Source organism: Cottoperca gobio, chromosome 15 (assembly GCF_900634415.1).
Source record: "Cottoperca gobio chromosome 15, fCotGob3.1, whole genome shotgun sequence".
Taxonomy (NCBI): Eukaryota; Metazoa; Chordata; class Actinopteri; order Perciformes; family Bovichtidae; genus Cottoperca; species Cottoperca gobio.
Window position 1 is genome coordinate 18,995,501 of NC_041369.1, and position 16,159 is coordinate 19,011,659.

General features: G+C 40.8%; 1 protein-coding gene across 1 annotated transcript in view; it reads left to right on the forward strand.

The window, feature by feature from the left end:
* The window catches only part of cep170aa (centrosomal protein 170Aa), a 38,258-nt gene that overhangs the window by 2,726 nt on the left and 19,373 nt on the right, over positions 1-16,159 (forward strand). The window contains 7 exon segments of the mRNA XM_029449510.1: positions 6,771-6,830; positions 7,153-7,289; positions 10,452-10,541; positions 12,132-12,210; positions 12,385-12,443; positions 12,579-12,804; positions 14,196-14,333. Coding sequence (XP_029305370.1) covers positions 7,185-7,289; positions 10,452-10,541; positions 12,132-12,210; positions 12,385-12,443; positions 12,579-12,804; positions 14,196-14,333 — 697 coding nt within the window. The 5' untranslated portion in view covers positions 6,771-6,830; positions 7,153-7,184.

Below are 16,159 nucleotides of genomic sequence, written 5' to 3' on the forward strand. Positions count from 1 at the left end.
GTTGCTGAGGCTATAGCTGTGGGCAGCATAAACGCTGGTGTCATAATCAACGTGGCAGGGAGGGCCAAATACTAATGTTCCTGTTAAAGGGCCACGCGTCGGTCGTTATCTGCTCAGCAGGGGCGACGCAGAGCAAACCTCCAGTACACCTGACACACTGCGTGCTTTGACTTCTGTTGGTTATTAATACTGTGATGTTTTCATATGACAGCATTATTCAAAAATGTCAGAGGGTACATTTGTTTATTTTTCAAATAACGTTCATATCATATTAAGTATTATTGAATAGATCTAAATTGAAGATTTTATACACAGCTGCGGTCTAATAAGGGCTCATTTCCCTCATTAATTGTTTGGGCTACAAAAATGCCAGAAAATAGGGACAAATGTCCATCAAGATTTCCATTTTCAAATAGCTTTTTTTGTCCAAATATATCCAATTTGCAATTATATAAAGCAGAGAATTGTCAAAAATACTTATCACCTTAACACTGCATTAATGAACTAGTATAATATAATAAAATATGTATTGCTCTAACATTTTGATGGTTAATTAAAGTTTGCATATGAGTTTACTGCATATTTTCTTTTGCTCTCCAGCCCCTTGTGAAATATACTGCACGCACGCTTTGGAGAATGAATTACATGCACTAAAAAAGACTATCCTGCGGGGAATGTGCTTCATTAATTCTCTTGGATTATTAATAATCTATCTCTTTATCAGTTCAGAGTGCTGGTCCCCCCCCCCCCCCCATTAGACTCCACAAGAATAATAGCTATTTTCTCAGATAATGCTGAAGGGCTGGATATGTTTTTAAGAACATGCCGTACAGTTATAACATCCGTGAAATGTAAATGTCTATATGTAGGTCTGTAGGTCATGTGGAACACAGGGGTCACTGAGCATGTGGTGGGTTCTTACAGCCAGGGGTGTGCTGGGTTGTTTATGGTAATAACAATGAAGCAGGCAGGAGGGATGCTGGCTAAATGGAGGTGTTTGCTTATTTCTTCCTCTCGCCAACTGCTCATGTGATGACTGCGGCTGCTTCCCTGCACCATATGGTCTTTTCTACTGCATGGGTTCCCCCCCCCCTCCCCACATGCCGCATTTAAAAACCACGTTAACACACATAAAGCCATACATACAGTACACATGCGCACTTGAGCTTCTGCAGATTTGAGGTGCTATACTGACACCATAATGATTTATTATCTTGCTGCATGGTGCTATTAGAGATTAATACCGGTCTTTATCCGGCTGCATTAACTATAAATTCATAATATGAATTTAGTACTATTTTATTCTACTCCAGTTGTAGGATTCAGATTTACAAAAGGGAAAGGGAAATCATGACCCACTTTAGTTAAATGTTCAGATGTCTTTCTTTCTCATGTGACATATATCTGGTGTTGTTGGATATGTTGGATATGAACAGGAGACACAAATGATTTTGTGTCAAACTGTTCCTCCATCCTCACCTGTCAGGCAGTGTTTGGAAGGTGTAGCATCCTTGGCGGGGATATACACGGTCACTTACTGAGCCTTTACAATAGCAAGAATCAGGAATTTTAGCCTCCAATTGTAATTGAGGTTTTCTCAAAGGTGGTCCCTTAAACAGAATATGGCGAGTGGATGTTTGGCTCTTTGCTGGCTATTCTTCATTCACGAGGAGAGGTAAAGTAGGCCAACTTGATTCAAATGTCAAATGGAATCAAAGACTTAAAGACTGATGAGCAGCCATGGTGTGCTCCTTTGTTCCCTCTCAATTTTGGACCAAGAACATTTCATATATACTTTATTATTTAAATGCTATCAAACAAAACAGTGGTGATTGACTGGCTGCCCCATGGAGCTATATTTACATCTCATTCAAAGTGCCATGTGACAGGAGAATCACATGCACAATCCATTTCTAATGGACTTAGTGTCAGAGCATGTCATTGAGGCGCATTGAAACCATAATGCTCACAGGTGGTGAAGCAGGATTTTAAAACAGAATAAAAATGTGATTTTAAAACATAAAGTTCACTATGAAAAGAGCAACAAATTATACACGTTAGATTCAGCTTGTTAGAAGGGTTTGGTATATCATCATCTACATCATAGAAAAAGCACAGTCTCTCTTTTTGAAGTTTAGAGAGGAACAATACCTCCTCTACTGTACACTCTCATGTCTGTACATCTACAGTAGACTCAGTCATTGGGGACTAAAAGCCTTTAGTCTGTCCGTTTGTCTGTCTGTTTGTCCAGAGGTTGCTCAACTGTCTCGTCTTGAATGTGTTTGCCTGGTTTGTTCTTTGTCTGTTACACCCCTCAGGGTCTGGAGGCTCCTCTTCTCCCAAAACACCTCTAGGGTTGCAAGACCGATTCAGTCTCCCTTGTCTATTACTTATTGACTTACTGACCTGACATCAGCATTTTCAAGGGAATAGTCTGCTGCTTTTCTATTCGGCTTGACCTTCTATGTACATTCCTTTTATTGGTTTTATTTATACCTCTGAGGCGCTGTCTAGAACCCCATACCCGCTTTTCTCTTTGTTTCCATTGTTGCAAAGCTGCAATATTGATTTTAAAATGTATTAGGTTTCAGGTCTTACATAAAGTGTTAATCTACAAGAGTCGTGTTGATTTCATTTTGGTAACATCTTTGGTACTGAGCCTTCTTCGCTGCGGCGTTTTCGGGCCACACTTCCAAGAAATGATTGTGTCGATAGTTACATTTAATTCAGTTACTGCTATTTTCTATTGTCTGTTCAGCCATGGGGGCCAACACTGCTCTATCTCCTGTAACTACTGAGTGCTATTTTTTATCAGAACCATCAGCTGTTGTTGCTGTTAAATTAAATGCATCACCTCCTGTCCGCCAGAGGAATTCTCCTGAGAAAGACCAACCAGACATGGAAGTTTAAAGGAACAAATATCTTTCAATTAAGTCACTATTTTGACGTCTCAATCAGTTAATAGCAATCAATATCTTTCTTTTGCCATTAATACTTCCATTAGGGCGACACAGAACCTAATGTGTGGTTTTTAGCATCCACTGTAGCTGCTGGTAAGTTTTAATGTACGTACACTGAGATAAAGCTACATTTTTACAATGTAGGCAGACAACCACACCCTTCCCAGGGCTAAGTTTGGCTCTCATCAAAAGACCACATGGAAATGTGTGTGACGAGAATATGAGTTGTCCGTCTGGCTCGTTCTTCCTGGTTCTTTCAATCCGACTGTAGTTTTCACTTGTTGTTTAGCTAAGCATGTGTGTGTTTGTGTAAATGTGTGTGTGGAGGCTACACATAGCAGCTGTCAGTGTGTGTGTGATGCGGTCTGAGTCAGCTATCAGGGGCGGTGGTGATGTGACACAGTTAGGCAGATGAGTAGTGCTGTTGCATCATCCTTGTATACACATTGGAGCCAGATGTGGAGAGCAGCAGGCATGTGTTGGAGCAAAGAAACATATTAGGTGATGCTCGTATATAAACTGCCACTGATTGACATCCCCTCATGTCCCCTCATGTCACCTCATGTCCCCTTTCAGGCCCTGTCTGTGATTGGCTAGTTTAAAGTGGAGGGAAGAGATATGATTACTGCTGACTGCTTATATATCATTTTGCCAGATAATGGAAACATAGCTGTAAGAGAGATTAGTCACAGCTAATAAATCTGATTATCCGGCCCTGCTTTATAATCATCCCGCTTATTCTTAATGTCTGAACATTTTATTATATAATGAATGAATAACAATAGCAGTGCTCATACTCATTTGCTTCAAATATGCATCCGCCTTTTGTTAGTGTTTTAAAAAGATTATCTTCATTCAATTCCAGTTGTGAATGAGCAGCCTCGCTGTAGACTGCACATGGTTTTTCATTCAAGTCAGGCAGTCATAAAATCAACATCAGATGCACATCTACTGTGGACACAAAGATGAGTGAGCTCTGTCCTCTCACAGGAAGTGCAGCGCATGCTTCCTGTCTCTTCACTGCCCTCTCCTCCATACAAAGAATTCACAGTCATCTTGGAATAATCTCCGCCCTTTCGCTCCTTAAATCTGTGTGAGAGTGAGTGTGTGTGGGAGATAGTATAAGTCTGGGGGTTGGGGAATTCCTGCCAAAACCATGAGATCACTATTCTTCCTTATTAGTCTCAGCATAAATGTTGCTGAAAGAGTGGAATGGAGATGAGATGAATCACGAGTGTTAGCCGTTTGTTCTTTTTGCCAGTATCTCAACATTAAAATGGGGGAATTATCAATATTTAGAAGCAGACATTTCTAAATCTCATTCTACTTTGCTTTTCACAAAGTTTTTACTGCTGTCTGTCGTTGTAAGTTGTAAGAAGAAGCAAACAATGTTTGAGGTTTGGTTTACTCATATTACAAAAAAAACATATTTGCTAATTTAATCTTTTTTTATATATATAAAATGTATAACATATAAACATAAATATAAACACCAGTGAATTGGAATTTACAAGAACCCAAAATATAATTTAAAACTTCTTATTTCTGACCAACAGTCCAAAACCCGGAGATATTCAATGAACTATTAAATACAATAAAGACATTTTTTTACCCCAAAACAATATTGTCAAAATAGTTACGGATTAATTTAATCGATTAATCGACTAAATGTTCTTGATTTCCAGACGGACGTAGACGTTGTGAGCCTTACAAATGTAATTCTATTCACCTCCATTGTATTGAGGTGGAGGCATAAATCCAAGAGATGGACAACTCAAAATCTGGCCCAAACTATCAGCACGGCTAGACGTCGATAGTGAAGTGAGAACTTTTTTGTATTGTGAGTGAACTGACTGTTGAACATCAGGACTGTACGCAGCACATGTACAGCAGACAGTATCCGTCTCGTCAGACCCACCACTGCATTCCTCCAGCTGTGCCATGTCTTTCATGTGTGTTAGCAGGAAGGTTTTTTGAATGGCACCACACAGGCTGGTATGCATCATATTCAGGCTCCTCAACCACGTTCTCGTTAACGTTGCACTCTGCAGTGGTTATAGAGACGACAAGCCTTCAGATCCTTTGGTGGCAGTAGGGAGGGATAACCACACGTAATTATAGTGTAATGGCAAAGCTGTTGTTCTTCGTTGGCTTTCTCTGATAACGTCTTTCTAGTGTGTTGTTTCAGTGTAGCATTAAACACAATATCTGTTCCATCCTTATCCATAATATCCAACATATAACACGTAGTCTTGTGCTGGTGAACTTTGTTATAAATGGTGTAACATGTTCACCAAGCAGAGGATGCACATGGTATGAGCATGAGATACTGAGTCTGGCCAGTGACGGTTTGATTGGATTTAAGTACATCTGTAGTCCCTCTTTCCCGAAATGTAGTTATATTCTTATAAGAGTTATTCTCCAAGAAAGATGCACAAATCTATTTCAATTCATTTGAGGAAATGACTTCAGTTGAAACATTTAATTGAGTTAAGTGTGGAGTTTCTTCTTAGGGTTATTGTCGAGGGGGATTTCATAATTAACATGATACTAATTTCATAATAAAGCCTCATGTTTGTACTTCATTGATCATTTATTATGAGGATGCACGCTATTAGGATAAGTCTGCTCAATATTTTGACATACCATTCTTGTCAATGAGGTTGAGATAAAAGTGTATGTTCAAAGCACACTTATCTACAACAACATGTTGCAGCAGATCACTTCCTACTTTAAATGTTTCACATATCATATAAAAGTCATTGGATATTCTGAGCTGTTACTTTGAAAACTGATCCCTTCCCCAACAGCGTCGTGTGAGGGACTGTCAGAGGTGTGTAGTTGGTAAAAATGTTACCCAGGGGATTATTGAGTTGCTGTACCAAGTGCTTATGAGGTCAAGTGAGTAAAAGCTTACCTCAATAATCTTTAATTCCTCTTCTGATGGGCTTTTCTTGGCACTTTCTACACACGACACAGTTCCTGTTATTTTAGTGCAACTTAAAACCTATGTTTGATTTCAAAATAAATAATTATGAACAATATTAAAATGGTCTAAAATGCATCAATCTTTACCTGGGCCATGGAGGGATATGCTTTCAGTTTGGTTTGTTTGAGCTTGATGGAAGGGTGTTGCATGGGCCAAGGAAGAACTCATTACATTTTGGAACAGATCCGAATCACGGGGCAGATACACAAATCATTTTTCTCTTTTGTTATTTTTAGTTTTTGTGACAGTGATAGTGTGAAAAACTCAATTATGAAAAGGTACTCGTCCAGTCAGCACCAATCCCATAGTCCGTTAGTTCTGCTTAGTGTTGTTCTTCCAGGTCTTGGCTTTGACCTAATTTCCAGCTCTTCTGAAAGAGAGCGAGGGGAGGAGGTAGGCAGGAGGGAAATAAATGTCCTGCTTGGGAGGCCAGCCAAAATTCCTACATCACTTCCTCCTCTAACATCTGGCAATGATCAGGGCAGGCAGAGAGAGAGAGAGAGAGAGAGAGAGAGAGGATGTTTCTCACTGGCTGGCTTAGTGTTCAATTCCAGGCGTAGAAAGAGCGGCATCACATTGCAAGACCGCCCACTCAACCTCATTCCCCCTACCAGCAAAACAAGATGGAGTGTTTTGATTCAGTGTATCTCTGCCAGTGTTTACACTTTGTCTGTATTTCTAGTGTCTTCCTTTATTGCTTCATATGTTCTTACACACATCTCGGCTTCTTATATCATGTTGCAGAGAAATAGCATTTTATTTGGTTTCTTTTATGAAAAAAGAAGAAGAAAAAAAGCTTTTCCTTTCTTCTCCTTCCTCAGGATGGCCTAGCCGTTTTGTGTTGTCAGCAGTCGATCAGCAGTGAGCTACCTGGACCAGAGGTGTGTACTTGAACTCTAATATATTCTCTAATATTTAAATCAACTTACTTACATTTGTATTGTCGTGCTACTAAGATAATGCAAAAATAATAGTCTTCAAACCGTAGGTTTTTAAAGGTCACTGTTTGAAAATTGGACGTATTCCTGCTGTTATTTTATATATTATTTTCATGAGTTATGATTGGGTTCACTTTTGATTCAGAGACGGAGGATCATTCTCAGAACTGTTCCAACAGGTGTTGAATTTAAAGATATTTCACAGCTGTTGGATCCGCACAACTCTGTTTTTTGAACGACTGCTGGTTTGTTTTTGTCCCAATAGGTGTGTACCAGAGGCAGCAGCAGGTTGCAGAGATGAGTGTGACCTCGTGGTTTCTGGTGAGCAGCGGGGGAACTCGCCACCGACTCCCCCGGGAAATGATCTTTGTTGGCCGGGATGACTGCGAGCTCATGCTACAGGTGAGAACACTTGACACACCAGTTTCTCCACAGACAGCTCCTTTAATAAACCAGAAAGAAATGTGTAGACTTCCCCCCCCCCCTCTCTCTCTTTCTGTAGCCCATGCAGTCTTTACGTTACTAGGTTTTAATATAATATGATAACCAGAGCCTGACACTCATGTTGTCGGTTCCTCTCAGTCGTATAAATAACCTGCTGACTGACAGCAGTCTGTTTCATAAGCTATATGTTTACTGAGTCAACAGATGAGCCCTCAATGCTCATGATGTTGCTCTTACAGTAGCAGAACTTGTTTATATGTCATCATGTTGGTGTGTGTGTGTGTGTTTGTTTGTGTGTGTGTCTGAGTGTGTGTGTGTTTCTGTGCAGCTGTGCATACCTCCCGGGAGACCATGTGTACCTCTGGTCACTGCGCTATTAATAGAAAGTGGGGCAGATACCTCCTGAGTTAGGTCTTATCTGAGTGTTGTAGTGGGGAGAGGCTGCAGCCATGGCAGCAGTCTCTGTTATGACATTACGTGTTGAGAGAAGTTTTATTCGTCCCAGTGTGCGTCTGATATTTATTATTTTGTATTGTGGAAATTAGCCTCACTTTTCAATTTGGCCTCTCTATGCTATTAAATAACTCTGGCTGTTTTCAATTAAATGTATTTTTAGGTTTCTGCTTTCCATACTGCACTTATTAGACTTATTAAACGTTTTTTTTTAAATAGTAGGATTATTATTATCTCAAATAAATCGTACCCTATGTCTTCTAGATATCCTTTAGTCCCACTGGTGGTGTTCCTCCTTACAGTATGAAATCCAAACTTCACAGATATGAAGAAATGCAATCCTTTTATGGGTTGCAGAGCCCTAAGCATAAACCAGAATTATAAAAGCATACAATATATATTCTATTTCAGTCTAAAAATAGTCTCTGTGGTACCTAGTTTTATTTTTATTTAAAACCTCATGTTTCTCAGGCCAAATATATACAAAAATATTATTATTTTGTGGTTTTATATGGTTCCTTTTGAATTTTCGAATTCCTTTTGAATTGTGTGAATAGTCAAGGAAAAACGGTTGTTGTTTTTCAAACACTTTCTCTAATATGTCTCAGATGGGAGTGTGTGTGTGTGTGTGTGTGTGTGTTCTCGTATTCCTATCCTTGTGATGTCTTTGCATACAAAGATAAGGGAAATGTTCCAAAATTGAGGAATTCTTTGGCCATGTGTGTGTGTGTGTGTGTGTGTGTGTGTGTGTGTGTGTGTGTTTGTGTGTCTCACAGTTGTCCTCCATGTGACTGCTTTAATGAGCCAAGTCCTGATCACATGGCTAAACGTTGAGGGCTGCTTGTGTCATGCACAAACTAAAACACACTCACAAACAGAATATCAAACTTCAGATGATTGTAGAATCATCGCTTACTTCCTCCACACGCTGGCCCTGTGATCAGGTTCATTCTGACTTTGTTTATTTATTGAAAAGGGGAAGGAGTATAATAAATGCAGGAACACAGTCTCCATGATGTCAGCCTGAATCATATCATAGTCAGTGAGGCTATTAGATCTCTTTCTGTCGAATTATATCCTCTGTCTCATATCTGAACTCATCTGCAGTGTGTGTGTGTGTGTGTGTGTGTGTGTGTGTGTGTGTGTGTGTGTGTGTGTGTGTGTGTGTGTGTGTGTGTGTGTGTGTGTGTGTGTGTGTGTTTTCATGTCTTTATCTCTTCCTCTTCTTGTTATCATTGTGTGCCTTTCTCTTTCACTACATTAATATAACTCCTACTAGCACTGTATCTGCTCACTTTACTTTCACTTTGGATGTATTTACTTTGCTGACACTCACTTGTTTAGTTAAGTTGAGCTTCTCTGCATCTGTATTCTAAGTCGCCTCTGCACGTATTCAGTTGGTCGACTCAGCAGTAAATCTGTGTGTAACAGCGGGAGTCTGTTATATCCGTACAACAAGCAGCTCAGTTTGTTTCTATCCTGTTTGATCTAGCCTAATCTCACTTAGATAATCTGTTTGACGCTTGGCTCTCTGCAGTTGCTTCCCTTGGCTTTACTTCAGCAACTATTCAGCCATTTTCTTGAGTTTCTTTTATTTCAGCATGAGGGTGCACTTCACTTGTCAGCATTTGGGTTCATATGAGAATTTATATGAGCTCCAGCTCCCAGAACCATTGACTGACTTCTGAAATCTCACTGTGCAAGCTGCTTACATTCTGGTTTTGATCTTTTGTTTTATTTTCACTCCAAGGTTGTGAAATGTGTGTGATTCATAAGCGAGGCAGTTTCACAACACGTCAGCACTGTTACAGGATTTGTTATATGAACTTGTGTTAATGCATATTCCAAAATGTATTGGAAATTCTCACTGTGTTTGGTCACCAGTGGAAAGCTATAATGAGCTAATCACTTCAAAATGTTGTACCTTAAACTGAAACATCCCGCAAACCTCTGCAAACACACAGCATACTCTTTAATTCAAGGACAAGGCGTCACTTTGTTTTGTGTTTTGTGATCAACTCCTTATTTATTTTCAAGGCCATCCTCACAAGGTGGCACAAACATACAAATACATATTATACAAACCAGCCACTCCCTTTCCCACTCTGCAGAAACTCTTTTAATGTTGGGGCTCTCCTGGGATATCCATTTCCTAGCAACCAGCAATATAATTAATAAATATTTATCTCTTTTTTAATCCATACTTGAGGTACGAGTCTTACTCTCCGTGAGGCCAACATCGTCTTCTTTTCATCTCACAGAAGGTTGCAGTGTTTGTGCTGGAATCCACCGCTGATAGGCTCATATCTGAGCAGTGTAGGCAATCAATATGTTCACCTCCAGTCCTTCATTGCTCCACTCTGTGTGTGTGCGTGTGTGTGCGTGTGTGTGCGTGTGTGTCAGAGACATTGAAATACCTGCTGATATGCTTCACGTTGATATTATAGTAGATATCATACATAGTAACATTGAGGCTCACTATCAGAAATACATTCTTGGCATTGGATGCTCATACCTCTACAAAGATGTAACGCAGCACAGTGTGTTTCACACACACACAGCTCTCTAACACTCTCTGTAGTATGGATGCGGCACATATAACGTGAAGACGGATGAAGAGTTACCACTGGCTTAATGCTTCATGTGTGTGTATGTTTTTCTTTGAAGTCCCGCAGCGTGGATAAGCAGCATGCAGTCATCAACTACGAGGTTGGGGCAGACGAACACAAGGTCAAGGACCTGGGCAGCCTGAATGGGGTGAGTACACAGATAGAATTATGCAAAGCAGAGAGAGTTTAGGACAAACATTAAAGGACAACAGAGAACAAAGAAAGGACAGAAAATAAGGAGAGAAAGGTGTCACATGATGGATGAGGGATGAGGACAGATAAGAGACTGAGCTCACCAACTGATGGGGGAGTAAAGGGGTTTAGAGGGAGATGGATAGGGACTGCAAAGATGGAGAGAAATCAAGAGGTACAAAGGGAAAAAGAAATATTCAAGGAGAGGGAGCTGAGGTCCTGAAGGGTTAGAGGTTAACTTGTTTTTTTGGCAGTCAATAGGACCTTTTATTTTACCGCTGCTAATCAATCTCCCAGTTAATGAAGATTTGTATCAGGGCTGAAGTCAATGAGAATCTAATCCTAATTATGCAAATCACAACTTTAGGGCACAACAAAAAAAAGGGGAAACTCAAATTCCACCTTGGGACTGCTATCACATGGTTTGGGAACATCGGAATATCATTCCAGCTGTCGAATTTCAGTTTATATTTAGGGTTTTTATAACAGGGTTTTTATAACAGGGTTTTTCAACAATAGGGTGTGCATTTATTTTTAATAACAATTAACAAAAGAAAACAGAATACAAATTCAGTGTTTGGAGTCAGTGTGTAGCGATACACACACTGCTCTCTGTTAAAAGGTATTTCTGTATCTTAACCTTGAGAAACACAAATGAACACTCTGCTTAGAGACACTTTATAGATCCACTCTCTTCACATGGTAGCTCAGAAAAAACATGTTTACAGTTGCCACATGCTGTTAGTCATGTGTAGTGATTAGCACTCAGTCACAGCCCACCAGATTGGACACATCCTCTCCAGCTTTCAGGAAGCCAGAGTCAGAGCCGCTTCCTGCTGTGTCATTAACCATCCAGCTTTGTGGGCTGGATGCAGAGGAAGTTTTCTCCTGTTGAGTCAGCGCTTAAATACAGACATGTCACAGTGGTGAGTAAAAGGCTGTGTGTTGGGCAGTATCTCCATTTACTGTCTCACTAGAGGTGTTTGATTGCTGGTTTGTAAAGCGCTCATGAACTCATCTCACTAGAGAGGAGACAGGAATGTTTTTATCACAACAGCAGTACAAGTACGATAGAATTTCATTAGCAGTTCAGTGAAACCTGATCTGTCTCAGAGCTGCAGAATAGAAGGAGGGGTAAAAGGGGGAATGGGAGTGGGCCAAAGATGTGCATTGTCATGCTTAGGCCTTTAGTCGTGGCAATGCAGACGGATTTCTTAACTTCAAAAACCCTGAGACCAGAAAAGAAATGATGAATCAATTAGTCAATTGGCATAAAATGAATCCGCAACTATTTTGATGAACAATTGATCTTTTGCAAAAATGCACACTTGTTCCAGCTTCTCAAATGTGTTCTCAGTTTGTTTATATGTAAGTAAACAGATTATCTTTGGGATTTTAACTATTGCCACGTTTGAACGCTGCCATGTGTGCCACAACTGTGGAGCATCTTAATCAGATGCATGTTTGTGGTGTTATCTTCTTGATTGTTACATTTGGTTTAACTTACCATCTTGGTTTTTGTCCTGGTTTTTCCTTCCCCCTGCAGACATTTGTGAATGATGTCCGCATCCAGGAGCAGATGTACATCACTCTGAAGTTGGAGGACAAGCTGAGGTTTGGATATGATATCCTTTCACTTTTTGGGACGTTTAACCTCTTCACCCCTCACACATCTATCAGAAGGTGCATTATTGTACTAAATGGTTTCATGCATCTGTGTGTATAAAGTATACACGTGTATGTGCATGAATCATAATTGTGCTACTTTGGCCTGTATTTCCTTAACCTGTCTGTCTCACATACCAACCTGTTCACGGTGGTGAGAGGAGAGCTCACTGTGCCTGAGGAGGCTCTAAAGGTATCACACACACACACACACACCCAGCTTGTGCCCTAACACACACTGTCAAGCATCGATGTTCACCATGACACACAGTTGTATTAAACCACTTAAATCTCTAACAATTTGTTTCTTTTCTTCGCTTCCCTTAAGCATGAAAAATTCACTAGCGGACTGCAGCTCAGCAAGAAGCCGCCCAACATTGAAACCCCGACACCCACAAGCAAGTCCCCCGCTAAGACCCCAACAAAGACGCCTAAGTCCCCCAGTAGCAACACTCCAAGGCAAGTGGAGAAGAGAGCAACAGACGGGGTCCCTTCCTCCAAAGAGCCTCCAGCTAAAGCTGTGGACACTCACAAAGCAGAGGAGAGGTTAGCAGGTGAGAGACAGAGCGTAGAGTGTAAGAAAAGTAAAGATGTCTCCGAAATTGAGTTTGGTATCTCTGTGCATTGTGCATTTAATGTGAATTAAGAGGGTTCTGCACATACTGTAGGGTGACACATTTTGTGCTCCACATTTGTGCAAATTTCAAAATGACTTTTGCATCACATGTGTTTTTGAGATGTGTTTGAGAATTTTCGGGTGGATTTCTCCACTAAGAAAACACATTTTTCAGACAGAGTATGGTGAAATTAAGTGTGGTGGGGTTTTGTTTCAGGCCAGTAGGGGGTGGACTTAGTCACCAGGGAAAGGGCTTTAACCGCCACACCAACATGGAGACACTCTGTTGCAACATAAAGGCCGTTTAGGACTTTATAATTGACGTCACTGACCGGGCTCGGGGGCTAGCAGGGATCCTGGTTAAGCTAAGATGTTGAAACAAGGCCACATAGTGCTTGTGTTATTGCACAGATTAAGCAGTAACAGGGTCAGAGTGCCTGCATAATGCAAACCCATATGCCAGCACTACTGTTTTTAACTGCAGTAACACAGGCTTGCACGTACACTTGCACATTTGGACCAAAAACAAGCCAACATGCACACACGATGTTGCATGTCTCCCCATCTGCTGCTCATGTTTTTAATGACACCCTCTCTGTGGTTCTGTGCATGTAATCCTGCAGTGTTACTACTGTAATACCGGGCCTCACCCAGATATTATACCTCATAGTGAGCATACATTCAGCAGCTTTTATATAGAAGGCCCCTTCTCTCTGCATGCAATTTGGCACACGGAACCTATAATTACCTGCATATACCGTGAATAAACTTAACGATAAGGGATACTTAAAGTAATAGAAGGTAAAAGGAAGATAGAGCCAGAAGAAGTTAACACATCTGGTGTAAGCCGCAACATCGCTCATTCAAATCCAGATGGAGATCTTTGTTGCATATCTTTCCCGTCCCTCTCAACTATGTTTCCTGTCACTATTCTACCGTTCTGTCCAATAAACAAAACAGAAGTTAAAGTAGGAGGCTTGTCCCATGTCAGCTTTCATTCTAATGGGGACAGAGAGGCAAACGGAAAGTCCCTCTTTCATTTGAACAGCGTGTGTCTGAGAGAGAGAGTGAGAGAGAGCATTGTGCATGTGTGTGTGTCCATCCTGCTGGGTAAAGTTGAAAATAGGTCAGTGGTGCAAGACACTACTAGAGGGGAATTAATTCACCAACACACACAAAAAGCAGCTGGGTTCACTGTGTGTCATCCTGATACAAAGAACAGCTTATGTGGATAGTACCAGAGTATGTAAAGTACATCATAAACGTGTTGAACATGACCGGCTGCACAGGCTTTGTTAAGATGTGTCTGTATCTGTGCGTCTGTTTCAGGGGATGTTACAGCGCTGCCTCGTGGGACCCCCCTCTACGGCCAGCCGTCTTGGTGGGGGGATGGGGATGCGGATGATGAAAACTCCTTCAAACAGGAAACCAAGACATCCAATAAAAAACATGACAGCTCCATGTCAGGTTAGACAACCATCACACACATCGTCTCCTCATCACAGCAGAACATGTGGGATAGTGGTTTAACTGTATGAAGTAGACAAACATACATATATACATTGCCAAAACATCAGTGGTGTAAATGGGAGGAAAGCTGGTTGATTGTCAGATGATGCCTCTGTATTTGTCATAAATCCTTTAGTGTTAGTGTTGGCTTGGACTAAAGGTTGTAAAATGCTTTACAGGACAAGAGTTTGCAGTGCAGTTTGTGTATTTTGTCTTGCACGACAATGACCACAAGACACAGATTTCATACAGAATTTGATGTAACACTGAAGTCTTTAATGTTATTCTAGCCATATATGGTGATGAACCAGTAAACATAGCTCAACACACTCAGCATCTTTGCTGTAGCTTATGGAGAAAGTCTTCATATCTGTATTATCAGCAAACAGAAAATAATGTCACTGTGCAGTAGGTACAGTATATATTACTGTATGCTATTGATAGCCCAAGGATGAAATGCAATGCGAAATTGAGCCGTGCAGTGCAGATTACTTTATCTCAGTACACGGTAGCTTGATCTTCATGCCCTCAGTTTATTTGCTCTGTGTTGAATTGGCTAGTCAGTGTTTGTGTGTATGTGTGTCTGTGTGTGTGAAACAATGTATATCCAAGTGCAAACAAAGGCCTTTTTCAGAGCCTGTATGTGTGTTTGCTTACAATATGTGGTTGTATAGTGACCGTTGGACTGGGGGGGGGGAGATCCCGTTAACTGGTGCTGGATAGTTCGAGTAACAGGATTAGAGGCTACACCAATAGTGAAACAGCTCAGCAATACAAAATCAGTCTGTGCCAGGCTGGTTTTTATTGTGGACCAGTGTAGTCAGAGGGAGTGGGGGGAGGTTAATCATACACAAACACTGGAGCAGACTGAAGCGTCCTCAGATCTCTCGCCACATCTGGATGGATTGTCTGGGAGCGTCTTCACCAGCCCAAAGAGGAATACTTTGTTTTTATTTTTTGAACAATCAGTTAGAAATCATTTCTTTGTTAAACAATACAGATTCAGCTGGAGCAGTAGTTCGCTGTTAGAATGAGATTAGAAAATACTGTCATTCTGGCGTAAATCTATGCAAACTTCTACGGGTGAAACCCTGAAATCGTTCCAAAAGAATTGGTCGAATGGGATTGGCTACTTCAGGCATGGAAGGGGGTGAGTGCATTGACTTTTTGTGATGTTGGCTTTGTTGTTAGACGCAACATGGGTGTTGCACAGTGTATTTATGTAGATTACATGGATCTCAGCATCTAAAGAAGATCTTATCAGTGTACACATCTTTAAAAAAAAGTGTGTATCTGCTCTAACGTCAGATACAGTAGCAGGGAAGGGGAAGTGAAGGAGAGGTTTTAGGAAGGAAGCAATTTTGTTTGAGTGTTTTTTTGTTGTTGCATGCATGTGAATGAAATTTAGTGTGTGTGTGTGTGTGTGTGTCCTTTTCTTCTTCCCAGTGAATAGGCTGTGTTTGCTTGTCACAGCCCCCTACCCCCTTCCTTGTGTATTGTCACTCAAGACGATTGAGTTACGCCATTGCACCAGCTCCCCCATTCCTCCCAACACACACAAACACACTCGTGCACGCAGTGTTAAAACAGAGCACTCTCTCACGATCATTAGCTAACCACTCTCTAATTCTCCTGTAAGTATTGCTCTCAATTCCATATACTTTGGCTAATGGAGCTGGTAAATGGATGTCAAATAAAATCAACTTTTTATTAGCGCTCTTTGAAGAACTACGTCTTTAACTCTTAAGTACATTAGAATTTGAAATGAGAAGTCAGAAGCATCG